Source organism: Sus scrofa, chromosome 14 (genome assembly GCF_000003025.6).
Source record: "Sus scrofa isolate TJ Tabasco breed Duroc chromosome 14, Sscrofa11.1, whole genome shotgun sequence".
Taxonomy (NCBI): Eukaryota; Metazoa; Chordata; class Mammalia; order Artiodactyla; family Suidae; genus Sus; species Sus scrofa.
In genome coordinates this window covers 114,477,446-114,496,649 of record NC_010456.5, presented here as the reverse complement: position 1 = coordinate 114,496,649, position 19,204 = coordinate 114,477,446, and the positions used below count along the sequence as shown (strand labels likewise).

The window sequence follows — 19,204 nt, the reverse complement described above, 5'->3', positions numbered from 1 at the left end:
TGTGAGCAGGGCTGGGTCTACCTCAGCACCCCGACCCTTTCCTTCATCTAACAAGCTACCCGTCCATCCCATCACACTCCCCTACCCACCCTATAAATACTCAGCATCTTTCACACGCCAGGCACAAGATTCCTCTCCAGAGAGGAACCTGGCCAGATAAGACATGGATCCCTCCCTCATGCAGAAAGGCTACTGACGATTACTCATGTCTTTGTTTTTACATTCAGTGTCTTTTTTTTTTTTTAAACTCTCTTTTTTTCTCAAATAAAAGTGTTTTGAAAAGAAGAGCTTCACTGTTTCTAGGCTCTGACGTCAGAAAGGACAAAAAGAAAAAAACACTTTTCCACCACCTCCGTGGCAGTTTTTTTTTTTTTTTTTTGGCGAGGAGGCAGGGAAGGGAACTAGGAAGAGCAAGTGTTGACTCAGCATCAACGTGGTACCCAGGACTCAGCTGGGCACTTTACTCACAGCCTCTTTGGTTGAATTTCATCTTCCTACCAACCCATTTCATAGAAGGGAAAGCTGAGGTTCATCCAGGCTCCTCCTGTACACACAGCCTATTTGCCCATGGGCTGATGTGTACCCAGGCTATGCTCCTACAGACACACGTGCACACACTTGCCTACACACGCTCAAGCATAGCAAGGTGGGATTCCTGGACTAGGAATCAGGTGGCCTGGATTCTGGTCTCATCTCAGCCATCAACTCACTGTGGGACCCAAGGAAGTCTGAGACGCTGAGGCCCCTGCCAGCCATGGCATTTAGGGTCTGTGTGTGCCTTTGCCAGGGAGCCTGATACTTTCATAGCTCCAGAATGCCTTCTAATGCCTCCCACAGAATATCTGCCCTCTCACTGCCCTGAAGCGGCCTTACTCATGCTGGCGGTCCTGGAAGCAGCCAGAAGCGTCTTACCCCATCCAGAGCCTCCTGCTCTCCTCTCTCACCCATGTCCTTGCAAAAAGCACTAGGGTGGGGTTGGACTTCCTGGAAGGCTGCAGAGCCCAGGATCCAGGACTGACTTGGGACCAGTTCTGGCTCTACCATTCACCTGTGGTGCCTCCCGGGGCCAATGACAACCTCTCTGAGCTTGAGCCTCACCTCCATGGACCCAGTGATGGAGTCTGTCTCCTGGGGCTGCTACGAGAACGGCAACAACAAAGTGCCTGGCACGCAGGAAGGGCTCTATAAGATATGGTTATGATGATGAATATTAATCTCTTCCTGAGGGGGGAGGGTCTTCCATATATGACAACGAAGGTCATACACTGCTCAAAGGTGCAACCTGAAGGGCCACGGAGGACAGAACTCTTGCCAGGCTGCACATGCCGCACCGGTGTGCCAGGAGGAAGGGGACATTCTGCCGTTCACATGAAGGTCCCCAGAACTGTCCCTGTGCCTGCTCGGCCCCAGAGCTCCTACCATGGGGGCAGCATCCCCCTGCCTGATGGAACCAAGCCACATCAGACCACAGCACCTAGAGATAAGCCCTGCACATAAGGACCGGAGGCGGCGGGGGGTGGGTGAGGCACTCACCAAGCAGCTGGACACCCCGCGTGAGGCCGTAGACGTCCACCAAGGCCCAGAGCGGGTCGGCCGTGCGGACCCCATTGAAGAAGAGCATGGCAGCTGAGTCGTTGATGCGGTAAAAGACACGGCCCTTCTTGTCCACCCAGAAGGCGATGATGTTGCCCTCGTTGGCAAACTCCTCGGGCAGCGCCTTGGCCCAGAAGCCACTCTGGGACACCAGGTCGGGGCAGGCGTACTTGGGCAGCGAGTCAGGGTGGATGCGGGATGGGTCCTTGCTGGTGAAGCCCAGCCTCAGCGCCCCGCTCCAGCAGCACTGCTTCTTGGTGATCTGGAAGCAGGGGGTTGGCCTCAGACAGCCCCCAGCCCAGTGCAGCTTCTCCCCCACCATCACAGCACCCAGGGGGAGGGACTGTGCCTGTCTCGGCTCCCCACCCCAGCCAGACTCCCGTGGGAGTCATACCGCCCAGCTCACTGGTCATTCGGGCTCCATTCCCTCTCCCAGGAGCCTCCCATAGGTCAAGTGAGAGTCAGGGGTCCCATTGCCACTCTCCTCTCCTGTTCCTTCTCTGTCAAGCAGGGAAGGCTGGGAAAGGAGGAGGGAGCAGGGAGGAGGAAGAGAAGGGGTGAGGAAGAGCGGAAGCAGCTATTAAGAGGAAAGGGCATAGTAATGACCATGAGAAGAAGGTAGTGACTGGGGCGGGGGGGATGGGGGGTGCCCCAGGGGACACAGTGACAGGAGAAGGGAGGGAGGCCCCACCTTCAGCCTGACTTGCTCATAGATGAGGACTGGGCGGTTACTGAAGGTGATGGCATTGCAGAAGCTGGCCTGCCTCTTGACGGCCTTGTGGCTGAGGTCCATGAGGATCTGGGAGCCCTTGGTGTGTGGGTGGAAGAGCAGCGGCGTGGCCGGGAGCCCCCCGCCGGGCAGCACTGGCGGGCAGTGCTTTTGCTTGTGGTGGCATCGGTGAGAGGTGACAGGGAAGGGGCCCCCAGTGGAGTCTGCAAAGAAACAAGTCACAGTGTCAGAGAATTTGACAGTCCAATAGCTGGACCAGGTGCCCCTAGGGAAAGGCAGAGGGCTGGGGCTTAAGCAGAAGTCATCCACTGCCCAGGATTTCCACCATCATTGCCCCTTCCACCCCTGCCACTTTTGCCACCATCCTTCCCCTGCTACCATCTACTGCCATTTGCTATCCACCACTATCTGCCTCCATCCTTCACCCATCACCTCCTACCACCACCACCTACCCCACCCTTCACCCATCATCACCACCACCATCTACCCCCATCCTTCACCCATCACCTCCTACCACCACCACCTACCCCACCCTTCACCCATCATCACCACCACCATCTACCCCCATCCTTCACCCATCACCTCCCACCACCACCTACCCCACCCCTCACCCATCATCACCACCACCATCTACCCCCATCCTTCACCCATCACCTCCCACCACCACCTACCCCACCCCTCACCCATCATCACCACCACTATCTACCCCATCCTTCACTTATCACCTCCTACCACCACCATCTACCCCCCATCCTTCACCCATCACCTCCTACCACCACCACCTACCCCACCCCTCACCCATCATCACCACCACCATCTACCCCATCCTTCACCCACCACCACCAACTACTATCAACTCTCCTCACCAGTATTTACACCATTTACTTTCCACCACCACTGTGATAAGACACCATTTACAACCAACATCCACCACCATTTGTTTTATTCAACAAATATTCATTATGTATCTGAATACTAAACCCTATCTTAGGCACTGAAGATAAGGCATGAAATATACATGGATCACATCCTCAAGAAGCCAACAGTCCAAGAAGGGAGATAAAACAAAGATAGAAATTGCAAGACAAATGGCAGATAGTGATAAGCTGCAGTGAACACATGACCATGGGGCTGTGATTGGAGACCAGGAAGCAGGGGCCAGGGGTGGGGGTGGGGGGTCTCTGCAGCATCAGCTCCAGGATCACTCTCTTCCCTCCTTCAGGGCCACCTCCCTCCTCCCCAGGCTGCCTTCCTGCCTTACACTGCCTGTGCCCACATCCTGAACACAGGCAGGTTTCTTCACCCAGGCTTCCTAGGAACTTAGATCTGCCTCAAGAACCCCTGCCCAGGCAGGTACAGTGCTTCCTTCCATAAAGAAGACTTGGTGCAGAAAGCACTTTACATGCACGTGAGGCTGGCATCCAGCAGACAGGACAGAGAGAGGAAAGAACATGAGATGCAGTGCCAGGTGGCTTGTGTCTGTCATGCCATGTGACCTTGGGGAAGCCACTTCCCCTCTCTGGCACAATAAGTGGCCCCGCCCTGAGGCTCCAAGACATGTATCCATAGCACTGGCAGCATTAATGCATAGTCTTGGCAGCTGGGGGCTCATTTCTTCCCCAAGATCTGTGTCCCATCCGTCAGGAAGACTAGCCTCTGCCCATCCTGTCATCTTGAGAAGAGACACAGTAGATGGGGAAGCTGGGGGTGGGGAAGCAGAAAGCCACAGAATGTGACGGAGGCCTTCCAAGATATTTCAAATTTTGGTCCCTCCAAGGCAGGAATTTAATAATACAGAAAGCTCTGTCAGCATGAGGCCTGCCCAGAGGCCTTCCCCTCCCTAAAGGGAGAGGAGGGGTTTCTAGGAAGGGGATGGAAGACAGAGAGGGAGGAGAGAAGGAGGGAGAGATCCCAGGACCCAGGAAAGCCCAGACTTTGCTCCAGACTGTGTTTGTACTGGTCTGCATCACTTTGCATCATTTTGCATTTTTGCTTCCTCCTTCCCGGAGGGCCCCAGGCACCAGCATCCACAATCCAGAGCCAAAGAGACACCCTGAGCAACAGCTTCCTGGCCTCTCTGGAGTAGCTTCCTGCAGGCCAGGTCCACAAGGTGGGGCTCACCTTGCTCTCACTAAGGAATCAAGAATGGTGCTCCAGGGCTTTGAAGGCTGCCAAGCAGTGAAGGCTGGAATTGCTCAGAGGAGACCCAGACAGTCTGGGAAGTCCACCCAAAGAAGCTGAGTGGCCCCTGAAGAGAATAGAGCAGAGGTCATTCCAAGGAAAGGGACAGCTGAGCAAAGGGTGGCATTGGCTATAGGTGCCCTGCCTAAACGAGGTACCCACAGGCTCAGGCCAATCTCAGACACAACTTGATCCTTGCTTTCAAAAAATACCACCAGTGAAAGGAAGACTATGGCCTGTTCAGGGCTGTATACAACACAGAAATGAAAGCATAAAAGAAGTACCAGGAGTTCCTGCTGTGACACAGCGGGTTAAGGATCCGGCTTTGTCTCTGTGGAGACACGGGTTGGATCCCTGGCCCAGCACAGTGGGTTAAGGATTTATCATTGCCACAGCTATGGTTTAGGTCACAGCTGCAGTTTAGATTCAATCCCTGGCCCAGGAATTTCCATGTATTGTGGGTATGGCCAAAAAAAAAAAAAAAAGAAGTACCTGCTAGATGCATGGATAATAAATGTGGTATGACTATACAGCAGAATACTACTAGGCTATGAAAAAGGAATGAACTGCTGACAGGAGCAGCAGCATGGGGGAATTACAAACTAATTGCTCTGAGTGAAATAAGCCAGTTTTTAAAATGTAAACAATCCATGGAGCAACTGTGGGGCCTCCACGCCTTTCAAAACCCTTTCTCTCCTTCCATCCTGCCCCACTGGTACCAAATCTATGAAACACAAACTAAGCTAGAGTGATAACAAGAAGACTGGTGGTTAGGAGAAGGATACAAGGGAACACTTGGAGTGACAAGCAATAGAAGTGTTCACACTTTTGACTGTGGTAATGGCTTCACGGATGTGTGCCTACGTCAAAACCTATCCAATCATGCACCTTAAACATCTGTGGTTTAGTGTGTATCAGTTATATTCCAATAAAGCAGTTTTTTAAAACTTCTGAGCCCAGCAGCCAAGGAGAGCCTCTCCTATGGGGCCCCCTGCTGCAGCCTCTGTTCAGAATCCATGGACCAACTATAAGGCTTCAACATCTTTCAAAACGCTTCCTCTCCTTCCCACCTATCCCAGGTGCGGTCCTGGGGCACTGGGTAAAGATCCAGGAAACCCTGGCTCGGGGCAAATATGATGGAGACCCCCAGGGACCAGAGCCCCAGGCCCTGGGAGGACCATTCCCCAGGCCCTGTCGTCTACAAGCAGGATGTTGGGTGGGTGAAGGCAGCACAGGCCCATGCTCCCTGGATGATAGCAGAAGAGATGGAGAATGAGGATGAGGGAGACTCGGTCCCTAGGAACGAAGTGGGCACCCAGATGTGTGCCCTCAAAAAGGCACATTCACGGGCCTTTACACACATGTACCTGTGAGATCACAAGGGTAACCTGGACCTTAGGAGGCATAGGAGAGAGAGGGACTTAACCCTGCCCTTATCCATCAGACCAGGAATCACACATGTACACACACACTGTGCACACACATGTACGCATGGATGTACAAGATGACCACACAGAGCACACATCTACTACACACGGGCCACATCCATCTAATGACAACGGCAGCCGTTCATCAGGTGCTAACACGTGCCAGGCTCTGAACTGAGAGGTTACATATACTTACTGGTTTCACCCTCACAGCAAACTGATGAGGCAGGAGAGACAGTATAAGCCATTTCACTGATGATGAATCAGCCTCAGAGAGACTGAGTATTTGCCCGTGGTCACCCAGCCAGCAGGATGGGGCTCTCAGAGCCAAATCCAGATCATCTAACTGGACCTGTCTTAGCCATTCAGCATTAACAGCCAAGAAAGCATGGGTTTGGTGGGCTGGATACATTTTTTTTAAAGGCATTTTCAAACTCCTAATTGGAGTTCCCCTTATGACTCAGCAGGTTAAAGACCTGACACCGTCTCCAGAATAATGTGGGTTCAATCCCTGACCTCATTCAGTGGTTAAGGATCTGGTGTTACCACAAGCTGTGGCATAGGTTGCAGATGTGGTTTGGATTTGGTGTGGCTGTGGCTGTGGCGTAGGCCGGCAGCTGCAGCTCCAACTCAAGCCCTAGCCCAGGAACTTCTATATGCCGAAGATACGGCCCTAACAAGAAAAAAATTATGGTCATAACTGATAAAATATGAAAAAATATTCATCCGTGTCCCACTGAAAATTGTCTCATGTAGCACACAGGAGGATCCTAGCTTTCTGTTATGCAGTTTCCACAACACACATGCACGCCCCTGGAACACAGAAATGCGAACCGTGCCCTCATCTGTTACCCATGGGAGGCAAAATGGCACGGCCAATGTGGAAAATGGCTTGGCAGTTTCTTATAAATTAAACACCCACCGTACAACCCAGCAATTCCACTCGTGGGCACCTACCCAAGAGAAAAAAAACACCTGCACAATGACCTGTACGCAAACATACAGCAGCGTTAGTCATAATAACCTCAAACTGGAAACGACTCAAACGCCCTCCAGCTGGTGAGTGGATAAATAAAACACAGCATATCCATCCACACAATCAAGAGTACCCTGCAATCAAAACACACACAACTATGAAACAACAAGAAGGAACCTCAAAAGCAGGCTAAGCAAAAGAAGCCAAATTTGAAAGGCCACACATGGTCTGATTCCATGCGTATGGCATTACAGAAAAGGCAAAAGAGTAGACCTGGAGAGATCAGCAGGGATCAGAGTTTGGGGAAGAGGAAAGACGATTACATAGCAACACAAAGGAGGTTTTTATGGTAACAGCAATGTTCCATATCTTAATTATAGTGGTCACACAACTTTTACATCTGTCAAAACTCACCACGCTATGTACCTAAAAGGGTGAAATTTAGCGACAATAAAGGCTATCTTCATGAAAGGGAGGCTGGAATCTTTGACTATCACAGCCCCCATCACCCCACCACAGGCAGTGCCTAGGATCTGGACCATCTGATAGAAGACCCCAAAGCCTGGTTCTGTGAAATGGGCACGTCATCCCCTGCCCTGTGGGAGTTTGAGGAGAGCACTTTGACAGCCACCAAGCACCTTCACGGATTCCTGGGCCTGTGAAGGCCCGTGCCAACCACTTCTTGCCCACTGAGCCACCTCTGCAGGAGCTGACTTGCTGAGCATCTCCTGCCCATGAACCAAGGTCACCTGCTGCTTGGCAGGCCCCAGTTGAACCCTTGTCACTAACCCACCAGCCCCACCGTGCCCAGGCGCCGGTGGAGTCTCTGAGCACCCTACACACAACTTGCCAGTCTCACTCAGAAGTAAGCATCCTTGGGCTCCATGCCCTCCTGCCTGCCCCACTGCCGCGGCCCTAGCCCAGGCCTCATCACTTCTTTGAACAAGAGCCAGGGCCTCCACATACAGCGCCTCCAGGGGGCGCCATTCTCATGGACTACAATAACGAGGAATCCAATGGGGCGGCCCTGACCAGGGCAACCACCACCTTGCCAATTCCTGCTGTCCCTGCTTCTGCTGTCTCCCTCCTCCATCTCAGCTGGCATTACGATCCAAGGGGGAGCAAGGAGAGAAAGCAGAATGAGAATTAACCCTGAGCGCAGCTCTGATGCCAAGAGCCAGAGAGGCAGCTGGGGGCAGGGCCTCTTCCTCTACCATCCAAAAGGGCCCCCTCCCCACACTCTGACATACACAGCGAACTCTTAAAATCCCCAGTCTATGGATGAGTGAGTTGCAATTCAGGTCCCTTAAAGAGAAAGAAAAGAAAATTTGTTTTTCTTTGTTTGTGGGATTTTTTGGGTTTTTTTGTTTGGTTTTTGTCTTTTTAGGGCCGTACCCTGAGCCATATGGAGGTTCCCAGGCTAGAGGTCAAATTGGAGCCACAGCTGCTGGCCTACGCCACAGCCACAGCAATGCGGGATCCGAGCCACGTCTGCAACGTACACTACAGCTTGTGGCAATGCCAGATCCTTAACCCATTGAGCAAGGCCAGGGATTGAACCCGCAAATCTCATGGTTCCTAGTTGGATTCGTTTCTGTTGCACCATGACGGGAACACCTAACCAATTTTCTTAAGGTCACACAGCAATTAAAGTGGCAGAGCTGGGGCCCAAGCCTGGATCTTTCAATACCGTGTCGAAGGTCCTTTACTTTACTCAGCACCTAACACTAGAGCTCATTTCCCCCAGGAGTCCAAGATGGCAGGCATGGTGGAGGAAGGCTTCATGGAGGAGGTGTTGGCCAGTCCCAGCCAGAGGAGCAGCCAAGCAAAGGGCTGAAAGATGCCGGGCCTGTGAGCTGCGCCAACTGCTCTCCCAAGGCCAATGGTCCTGGGTGGAGCCCCAATCTCTCCATCTGCTCTCAGCAGAGCTCCCCTGGAGGCCCTCCTTAGTGACAGCTTTACAAGCTTCTCAGGAGCCACAGCGGGAGCACCCCGTCAGGCGAGGCTGCTGCTGACACAATGGAAACTCCCCGCACCCTCCCTGGCCCATTCCTCCTGGGCATTTATGAGCTGCCAGACACAAGCCTGGCCAGCCCTCTGAGTGACCCTTGGCCAGCTCTGGACCACATTCCTGACCCTTGGTGGGGTCCCAGGCAGAGATGCCAAGAAAGAGCGTAACATCTGGAGTGACCATCCACTGCCCCCACCCAACTCTGCCTGAGAACCATCCTGGCAGAGGCCTTGGTGCCCAGGCTGGGTTGACCTGGGCTGCCACGGAGAGACAGGGTGGAAGCGACACTACTGACAATAACCAACCTCTACATGGCTCACCAGGCAGTGTCTTCATTATGCCCCCAGTGACACAGGTCCTCAGAAATGAAGTGACTCATTAAGGTCACCCAGCCAGAGGAAAGAGCCCAAATCTGAACTCAGGCCTGCTGTCTCCGAACCCAAAGCTGAGATCTCATTTTTCTCATCTATAAATTGGAGGCCATGACAGACCTTCATGATATTCTAGCAAGGCTTAAAGAAATGCTGTATTTAACACTAACCCAGTAAGTAGTTGCTATAATAATAATAATGGTTATTAATAATTCTATGACTGATGAACAGTTGTTAATAACAATTATATTACTGTTGCAATCGGCATCAATCTGATTCTCTGCTACACCTTGGCTCCAGCTATTTTCCAGCCCTGTGTATCTTCTCTCCCTGCCCCACCCACACCACTCCAAATCCTATCCATCTTCCAAGGCCCAGTTGGATCCCACCATAGTCAGCAGCACCTTGATCTGAACCTGTGGACCTCAATACCCGTGCTGGCATGATCATCTGCATCTCCAATGAGGGAAGCTTGTCTCACTTTCCAGACAGGCCAGGGCAGACAGCACAAGCCCTGGAGGCAGGAACTCCTAAGTTCAAAACCCGGGCATGCCACAGACGTGCTGTGTGACTTTGGGCAAGTCGCTTCACCTCTCTGGACCTTAATTTCTTTCTTTATAAAACGGGGCCATCATAACTGCTCTCTCTCTCCAGGCCATTGCGAGAACCCAGTGAGTTCAGAGATATGAAAGAATTTTTCAAACTTTAACACCTGCTTCCAACATAAGGTCTTATCATTTCTTCTAAAAGCAAGCCACCACCACCACAGGAAATGATCGCTTCATTTCAGCCCAGGGGGAGGGCTTGTATTTTACCCCAGACACCTGAACCCTACATGGCCAGGGTGGTCCTGATTTGGACTAGTTTACCCAAATTCACTGAATGGGGCTCCCTCTGGGGAAAAGACTTGGGCGATATGGGAGAGCAGGTGGGGAGGGGTCTTGAGTGAGATGATGGTAAAACTGGGCAGATGTGCACTTCTCTGGGTTCCTTCAAGGGGCCACCTCCCTTACCTGTCTCTTGCCTCGAGGCCTGGCCCAAGCCCATTTCTCTGCTGGGAACCATTCCTTCCTGCCTCCCAACTATAAACCTGTGTTATTGTTGTTTTTTCTCATCCTTCAGACCTTGATTTTATTTTATTTATTTTTTATTTTTATGGCTGCACCTGCGGCATATGGAAGTTCCCAGGCTAGGGGTCAAATCAGAACTGCAGCTGCCAGGCTACACCACAGCAACACCGGATCCAAGCCTATGCTGCAACTTGAGGCAATGCTGATTCTTAATCCACTGAGTGAGGCCAGGGATCAAACCTGCATCCTCATGGACACTGTGTTGGGTCCTTAACCTGCTGAGCCACAATGGGAACTCCAGACCTGGAGTTCCAGACCTTGAGTTGGGAGCCCACTTTCTCCCAAGTCTCTCTGATCTCCAGACCAGGCCCAGGGACCCCAAGTGCCCCTAACAGTGCATCCATCGCCCAAGCAGCCTTTCTCAACTCTGGATCCTCCACAGAATTAAGCTCCAGTGCCTTGAGGTACCCACTGCATGCAATGCACTGACTTGTCTTCACACCCAAGAATGGTTCTGGGCATGTGCCATCCTTGGCAGAGGCAAGTAAAAAGTCACCTAGATCACTTCCTGTGTTCCACAGTGCAACTTTCTGACTAGGGAAGGCTGCAGAGTTGTCTGTGCATCTCCCTGATGGACTAGGAGCCTCCTGAGGGCAGAGATCATTGTCTTTTTCACTGCTGTTTTCCCAGTACCTAGCCCAGAGCATTCAGCAGGTGCTCAATAAAAGCCACTGAATGAACTGCCACTGTTCATTTCTTCAGCCCAAATGTCCAAGGAGCACCCACTTGGTGCCTTGTCCTTTTTGGAGCCCTATGGAGAAATTAGAGAAAGAGGGGACAGCTTCCTTAAATGCCCAGCACTGAGATCCTAGACTCCACAGCTGACCATGGCCCCACCTGCTCAAGAACCTTCAAGCACTTCCCACTCGCCTTCTTCTGTGTCAGGCACTGGCACTAGATGCCTCTCATGTGCCACCTCATCTCATTCTCCCAGCCCCTGCAAGTTAGTGTCTGTGGGAAGCAGCCTCTGACATGGCCCCAGGGATCCCCCTCATCCACAGCCTGGCAGTCATGCTCTTCTGTAATCCTCTTCCCTTGTGTATGGAGTTGACCTAGCAACTAGCTTCTATCAAACTGAATACAGATGAACTAATGGATGGGCCTCCCAAGGCTGGGTTATGGAAAGCCTTCCGCCTGTGTCTTGCTTACTTTCTCTTGCCTCTCTGGGGCCCCTCCCTCTAGGGAAGCCAGCCCCATGGAGAAGCCCTCGGAGGAGGGAGTGGGAACCACCACTCACCATGTACACTTGGATCCCCCTCCGGGCAAACCTTCAGATGAGCCTGCAGCCCCAGCCAACAACTGGACGGTACCCTCACAAGAGACATTAAGCTGGAGGCACCTAGCTAAACTGTGTCAAGATTCCTGACCCAGAGTAAATGGGAGATAATTACACGGTTGGTTGTTTGTTGTTTTAAGCTACTACCTTTTGGGATAATTAGTTATGTAGCAATAGAGTACCCCTTAGTTCCATTTTCTGGATAAGGAAACAGAGGCTCTGAGTGGTAATAACTTACTCAGGGGCACACAGCTAGTAAGAAGTGGAGCTGGGCTCTGAACTCACATCTGTTCATCCTCTGTGAGCCCCAGCTAGCCAGCTAGCAGGCCAGGTCCCCTCTAGCTGGGGACCTCCACGAACCGTCCATTCCGCCCTGATCAGCTGCTCCATGACCTCTGCGGCCCCCATGCTTATGCATGTGGTTTAGGGTTAGGGGCTGTGTCAGCACTTGATCATCTGCCCCAGGGCACCTGACTATGTCAGCGGCAGGTCCTGCTGCTCCCTGGAAGGCCAACTAAAGCTGCAATGACAAGGTAGGTAAAGGAGAGTAGCAGGGAATGGCACCTTCAGAGCCAGGTTCCTCTCCACACGGAGCCTCCTGCTCTCGTTTGCTCTGACATCCCAGTCTCTGTAGGCATCTGCGTGTGCATCTCCAGCAGCCAGATGTGCGTACAGACATATGTGTCTCCCACTCTCCTCACTGCATGGAGAAAACCAGCCCTTCTCCCCCTCCCCTCCCCAGATTTCAGAAGGGGATTCCAGATGGCAACTATTCCGAGTTCAACTCCCTGTCGCTGTCTTCCCGGCACCTCCCCAAAGCCCCCAAGCCAGACCTGAGAGAATGAGGTGGAGCACGGCTCAGTCACAGAAATTCACACAACACACACAGACCATCAGCCCCCGTTGCCCCCCAACACAAGCATACACTCACTCTCGTGTGCACAAGTGTGCATCCACGCATAGCCAGTGAGGGTGCCTAGTGGCAGACACAGCGCCCAGGGAATCCTGTCCCGGGGGTCTGCCAGGGCTGGAGGCGGCAGATGCAATCTTGGTCCTTGGAGGCAGCCAGGTGCATATACGTGTGTACACTGAAGAACCCTCGGGGGCCCAGAAAGCCTTCACTTGCAGAGCGCTTACTGCGCACCAGCTGTCTGCCCTTTATGCCTATCACTCTCTTCCTCTCTCTGCTACCCTTCAGGGTAAACCTTACCACCCACAACTTATAAAAGTGGACACCAAGACTCAGACAAATAAAGGCAGAGACCCATAGTCACACAGCCAGTCCAATCGGAACAGGACTCAAACTCTCACCAAGAACACCTGCCCACTCCCTCTCCACCCTTGGCTGGCCTGTTGCCCAGCTCAGGGCTCACGTCTTCCATCCTATGTGCCCCCCACCCGCCAGGCCACTTGCAGCTCTAGCTGCCACATGGTCCAGCAGCCCAGGGCCCATACCCCAGGCTCTTCCTTCTTACTCAGTGACCAGGCATCTGCGGGGTGCCCCTGTGCGCCAGACCGGGGCTGGGTGAAGGGAATACAGAAATGAATCAACCTGCCCCTCGCCCCAGAGCCCATGGGCATGAGTGCTATGTGAGTGTGTGTGTCCCATGTATTCACAGACACACCTGCCAGGCTCTGGGGAGCTCACCTTGGAACTAAGCCTCCAGAGCGGCTGCCCAAAGACAGGCAGTTCCTTCTGTGCTAATCCCAGATCTCCTAAATCCGAGTGATGGTCTCTATCCTGCTGCCTGAGTGAGAATTAAGGAGCCCAAGGAGAAGCAGGGAGTTAGCTGCGGGAGGGGTAGTGTCTGTTCCCTCTGAGCCACTAGCTACATGACCTCAGTCAGCCATCTCCCTTTCTGAGCCACAGCATCCCGCTCTGTGAAAGGGACAGTGGGAGCCAATCTCTCAGGTCCCTACGCCCCAGCATCCAGGGTTTGCTGGTCCAGAGACGGACCTAGGGCTGCCATGCATGTCTGGGGACATATGTATGTGTCATCTGCACAAAGCCCATCAGCAACAGGCCCATCCCTTGCCCTGGGGGGTGGGGGTGAGAGTGGTGAAGGAGGTGGGGAGAGGAAGTGGGGGGGAACGGGAGGGGAGGGAGCCTCCTGGCGTTGCACGGCACCCTCTGTGCTCTCTCCCACCCCGATCCTGCCCTCAAGACAGGGAGCAGCTCTGGAAATCTGCCTGATGAAAGAGATCAAGCATGTAACTGCCGAAACCATCTTCCAAATGAGAATTAATCTCTCCCAAGGGTCCCTTGCCAGGCTGGTCCCAGAGGAGCCTGTCTCCTCACCACCAGCCCCAACGCAAGCACATGTAGACACACACACACACACACACACACACCTACTGCAGAAACACCAACATCTACAGAATAACAGAGTCCACAAATGTAGCTGCTCATGCGTGGAAACGCAGACATGAAACACTCAGTCTCTATTGTGGCACAGGCAGGTACACACTACCTGGTACATACACACAGGCCTAACACGGATACATGATCTGCAGACACCAGAAACAAACAGCCAGGCCATGTCCACAAACACGCAACTAGATAAATGCACACACAACCCCCCACCGCTCACTGTAACCCAGCAAGTCAAACTCTTCAGTTTGAACCAAACCAAACCCCCAATCAGGAACTAGGTAACTAGGTAACTTAGGAGTGAGGCTGGGGGGCTGAGAGCACCCCTGGGAAGGGGCAACCACCCTGCATCTCCCATTTTCCCCAACTCACCTCCCAGAAGGGGGTGAAGCCAGAGCCACAGGGGCAGCCAGTGCACAGGGGTGGGGATGTGTAGGTACAATTACAGGTGAGAACAGGTGAGCACATGCATGCAGGGGTCCTGGATAAGGACACAGGCAAACCCCCAACTCCTGTGGCCTATTCATGTTGATGCCAGGCTGAGGCAGGGGTCAGGGCCAGCTTAGCCGGCACCTAGCCCTAGGAGGGTGGTCCTGGCAAGAGGGAGGAGGCCAAGGCCGGGGCTGGGGCGGGGGGGCATTTGACTGGCACTCACCCAGCAGCCCAGCTCCCATGGTAACCAGTGCACCACAGGCTATCCTCCTGGCCCCAGTGGGAGGGGGAGGAAGAGGACCCTGGCCTCAGAATGCCTCTCCAAGCCCTTCTGGCTTCCCGCATGCTAGGTCCTTATTCACACTGTCTCCTGGAATCCTCCCAGTGCTCCTATGAGGCAGCTACTAGGATAAGCCCCACTGACAGATGAGAAAAGCAAGGCTCCAGGTGACACTGCCCTTTCTACGCATCTACTTAGAGCATGAGCTCTTGACGGCCATATGCCATCTTGGGCAGTCTTGGGGTCCTCACTGCCCCCTTAAGCCTGTGCTCCAGGGCAGCCAGAGGGTGGTCTGCTGCATCCTGAGCCTGTGCTGAAGCCTCTCTGTCCTTCCCAGGCCACAGGCTTGCCCAAGTCTGACTCCAGTAGAAAATGCCAGTTGGTTCCAGCCCCTCTGCCAATAGGCCCCACTGCAGCTAATGAGTCCAGAGAGGAGCCCCCGCCCCTCAGACTGGCAGGGCCAGGCCCGGGTCGGCTCAGTCCGAGTCCCAGGCCAAGGCCCAGGCCACTGGCACTGCCTCTGGCCGCCTCCGGATTAAGTGTCTTCCAGGGCCTTCCATCTGTCACTTAGCCCTCTGGGCTCAGGACAAAATTCATTTCCTTTTAAGAGAGCCAAAGACTTGCTTTTCTCACATCTCCTTTCCTGCCTTTTTCTTTCTTTCTTTTAATTAGAAATTACTCTCTCAAAGTCCAGAGCCTGGAAAAGGGAAGTTACCTGCTTGCCAGGCCCGGCCACGGCTTCCCACTGGCTCCTGCCACCACCCTCCTTCCTCGCGGGCCTCTCCCAGGTCTTCGGTGCCCACTGAACCCAGCAGGTGGAGGCTGCCCCACTTCCTACCGCCCTGTCCGAGGGGGGAGGAGGCACACAGGGGAGTGTGGCAGGGACTCCCCAAGGTCAGCCCACACTGTTCTGGCGCCAGCCAGTCGGCACAGGAACCCCAACTCCTCGAGCCCAGGGATGACAAAACAAGTCCCTGGGAAAGCTTCCTCTTCTGGGTCTGGTACCACATCGGCCATGTTGCTCTCAAGACCACAGCACAGGAGTCAGGCAGGTGAGGGGACAGGAGGGGCACCCAGGAGCCACCCAGGGCTCCTCCCTCCCTTCCACCCCTTCACCCGCCTGCCTGTCCATCTGGGGTATTTCTGACTATGGACGTGAACCCCAGGGGTCACAAGTTCATTGACCTCCCCAGCAGAGCACACGCTTTGACAGGTCAGGCAATGTGGGGTGTCACTTGCACCCCTGTGTGCTTAGGCACAAGCTGGCACAGGTACACACCCACAGATACCTCCAATGCATACTTGTAAGCACAGACACACACACATTCATGCACACACGCGTGTGCCCACACATCTCTCTATGGCTCCATTACAGAGCACAGCGCTGACCTCCATGGCCCACATCCCAGGACCCACAAACAGGGCCCCCCAGCTGTCTAGCTGTGGTTCTAAGTGAGGGGAGTATGGACGCCCAGGACCTCCCATCCTACCTGGGGGCCAGTCAGCACCCTGGGGAGGTAAGAGGACAAGGAGACTTTATGGGGAGACTCAGCTGTCTGACCTCCTGCCGGCTGCCAAGCAAAGACCCCTCTTCCTGTTTCTCCCAGCCTCCCCTGCCTTCCCCCCACCCCAGTGCCTGTCACCCAAAGGCAGCCCTCTCACAGCCCGGAGCCCACCAAGGAGCGAAGAGGCAGGGGGATGGCCATGCCCTCAGTCCCAGTGCCCTTCGGCCCCAGCCTCCCCAGGTGGTCCCCAGGCTGGGGATGGGCAGAGCCTTGGGTATCAGCTGGCGCCTTACCGTGGAGGGTGCTCCGGGTGATCTGTCCCCCCATCGCGGGCAGCGGGTAGCACGGCCACCTCTGTTTGGCCGGCTGGCCTCGTCACCGAGCCGCCCTGGCGGCCAGCTCCCCTCCTCCCGCCCCCCCCCCTCCTCCTCCGTGGCCAGCAGCAGCCGGCATGGCAGGGCCGAACCCGCCCCTCCCGCGCCCCACGCACTCCCTCCCGCACAGGGCGCCGCCGCCCACGAGGCTGGCCACACACGCGCGCGCGCGCACACACACACACACACACACACACACACACACACACACACGCCCCTCTGGCCCCAGCTCAGGGCGGCGGCCTTCCAGCTCCCACCCACTCCGGAGCCTCCCCCCACCCCCCTGCGCTGGTACAGGCAATGGGATCTGTCATGTTTATTTACATAAGGAGGAGGAGACTGGAGGCTTCCTGAAATAGCAGAGCTCCAGAAAGCACTGGAGATGCCCCAGCCTGAGCAGGCAGACACACGCACGCGTACACATGCACACACGCATATTCCCCAGCACACACCTCATCACCCACACACACAAGCACACAACCTCGCCATTCGCCCAGGTGAGTCATTCACCTGCCGTTACGCCCCTGCTCCATGCAGACATTGGGCAAGGCACCTGGATACCTTGCTGAACAAGACAGACATTGTCTCTGCCCTCAAGGGGCTTAAAATCTGACTAGGGCAATATCCTACAAAGAGCTGACATCACACCTCTCTTCTTTCAGGCTCTACTGCAAGTGCTTTACAAGTGTTAATGCCGTTGGTCCTCCCAGACTGAATGATGAGGTCAGTATATGGTTATTATTAATAGGTACCATTATTGTTACCTTACAGATGAGAAAACTGAGGCAAAGAGGTTACCTACCTAGGAAGTGGCAGGGCTGACATGCAAACCCAGCAGTCTGGTCCTGGAATCCACCCTTTCACCCCCACATCAAACCATCCCTTCAATCACAGACACACAAAACACACACCCATAGATACGGACTGCCCTACCCATCTATACCACGTCACAGGTGTATGCACAAATATGGGCTCACGAGCACTGGAAAGCATTCACCACTGTGCACACTTAGCCACCTACTGCCCGCCAGTACATACACCTCCCCACACACACCTTGCAATGTACACACACAGCGCACCCTCACTCCCGTAGACTCACAAAGTCTCTGGGAAAATCCTGAGATGCAGAACCTGGCACCCCACTGTCCAGGGGAGAGGGAGAGGTGCAGAGAGGGCAGAGGGTGGTGGGAGGGCAGCCCCCCCAGCCCTAGGCAAGCATGCCATCATCCCATAGCAGCATCAAAGCAGTGGCCACTGCGTGTGAGAGCTTAGGGTACAGCAGGTACCGTGTGCACTATTGGATATTTATTCGGGGGCCAGGGGCTTGTCTTACGTCCATTTTACAGAAAAGAACATGGAGGCTCAGAGAGGCTCCAGTGACCTAGCAGGTGAGAGGCAGAGACAGGACTCAAGCAGACAAGCTCCCAGACAGCGCCCATCAGTGGCTCTCCCAGGATAACAGAACAGCTCCCTCCTCCCCGGCTCAGATCTGGGGAAAGATCTGGGTGGGGAGGGAAGGCCTGTGGGCAGAGGGCTGGGGTAGGGGGCTGGAGAAGGAGCTGTGGGAAAGGCAGGGGCTGCCACATATCAGATGGAACTCTGGGCCCTGTGCCCTCAGCTCAGGACCCTGCTGCTGTCATTCTGAGTGGTCTTGGGGAGGGGCATTCAGGCCTGACCTAGGATCACCAGCCAGAGGGCTGGGCAGGCCCAGGCTGGGAGAGCCCATAAGCCCCCCTCCTCCAGACCAGAGGCTGCCTGAGACCCCTCTGGAGAAGCCGCGACACCCAATTCCACACAGGGCTGCTTCTCTCTACAGACACGTGCTTGCTTGTGGCTGTGCACGGCCACGTGTGCATGCACACACACGCTCCGTGGCATGGCTCCTCTGGGAGAGGAAGGCTAAGTCAAAATCTGGCCAGAAGGAAATAACCCACTTTTTGTGGGATAAATAATCACAGAAATCACAGGCACAAGGCCTCACTGTGTGCCAGACAGTTCTAAGTACATTACACATATTAACTCATTCAATCTGCACAGCAACCTAAGAGTTCAGTCGCATTCTTATGCCCATTTTACAGATAAGGCAACTGAGGCAAAGAGGCTGCTCTGGAGGCTGTTCCTACAGCAGCAGAGTCAACCCCCCTCAACCAGCCTGCCTTTTAATGCATTGACTAGGCCCTTTCCCACCAACCCCTCCCACTTGGCCAGCCTGGTCATCCCTCCCACCTCCAGAGGTGGGACCACCTCTTCTGGAAAGTCCTGCTAGGGCCCCCGTGCAGACTGAGTCCCATTTCTCAGAGCATGTCTCTCCTCTGAGCCCATGCAATGCCTTTCCTAAGCCCTGGTCTTACTCTAGCCTACACAGAGACAGCCATGGCCTAGCAGGGGCCTTGTCTGCTCGCCCTGGCTTCCTGGATATATCTCAGCAATTCAACATGACCCGCATTTACTGAGCACCTACTGTATGCCACACTAAGGCATGCTCGGGGAGGGGGCCATGGCGATCAACAGTAGACAGGCCGTCACAGTCCAGAGGGAAACAGACAT

At 54.2% G+C, this 19,204-nt stretch overlaps 1 protein-coding gene across 9 annotated transcripts in view; it reads right to left on the bottom strand.

Moving 5' to 3' along the window:
• Positions 1 to 19,204, bottom strand: part of NEURL1 (neuralized E3 ubiquitin protein ligase 1) — a 78,827-nt gene that overhangs the window by 19,064 nt on the left and 40,559 nt on the right. For 2 of the 9 annotated variants that reach the window (XM_021072772.1, XM_021072770.1), the window contains exons 2-4: positions 2,285 to 2,526; positions 1,534 to 1,855; positions 1,099 to 1,182 (exon numbers count right to left, since the gene is read on the bottom strand). In XM_021072772.1, coding sequence (XP_020928431.1) covers positions 1,099 to 1,182; positions 1,534 to 1,855; positions 2,285 to 2,386 — 508 coding nt within the window. In that variant the 5' untranslated portion in view covers positions 2,387 to 2,526. Of the gene's footprint in view, positions 1 to 1,098; positions 1,183 to 1,533; positions 1,856 to 2,284; positions 2,527 to 4,444; positions 4,572 to 15,493; positions 16,361 to 16,576; positions 16,903 to 19,204 lie in introns of those variants that run through there. The other 7 variants (XM_013983704.2, XM_013983703.2, XM_021072773.1 and 4 more) reach the window with 7 other exon arrangements.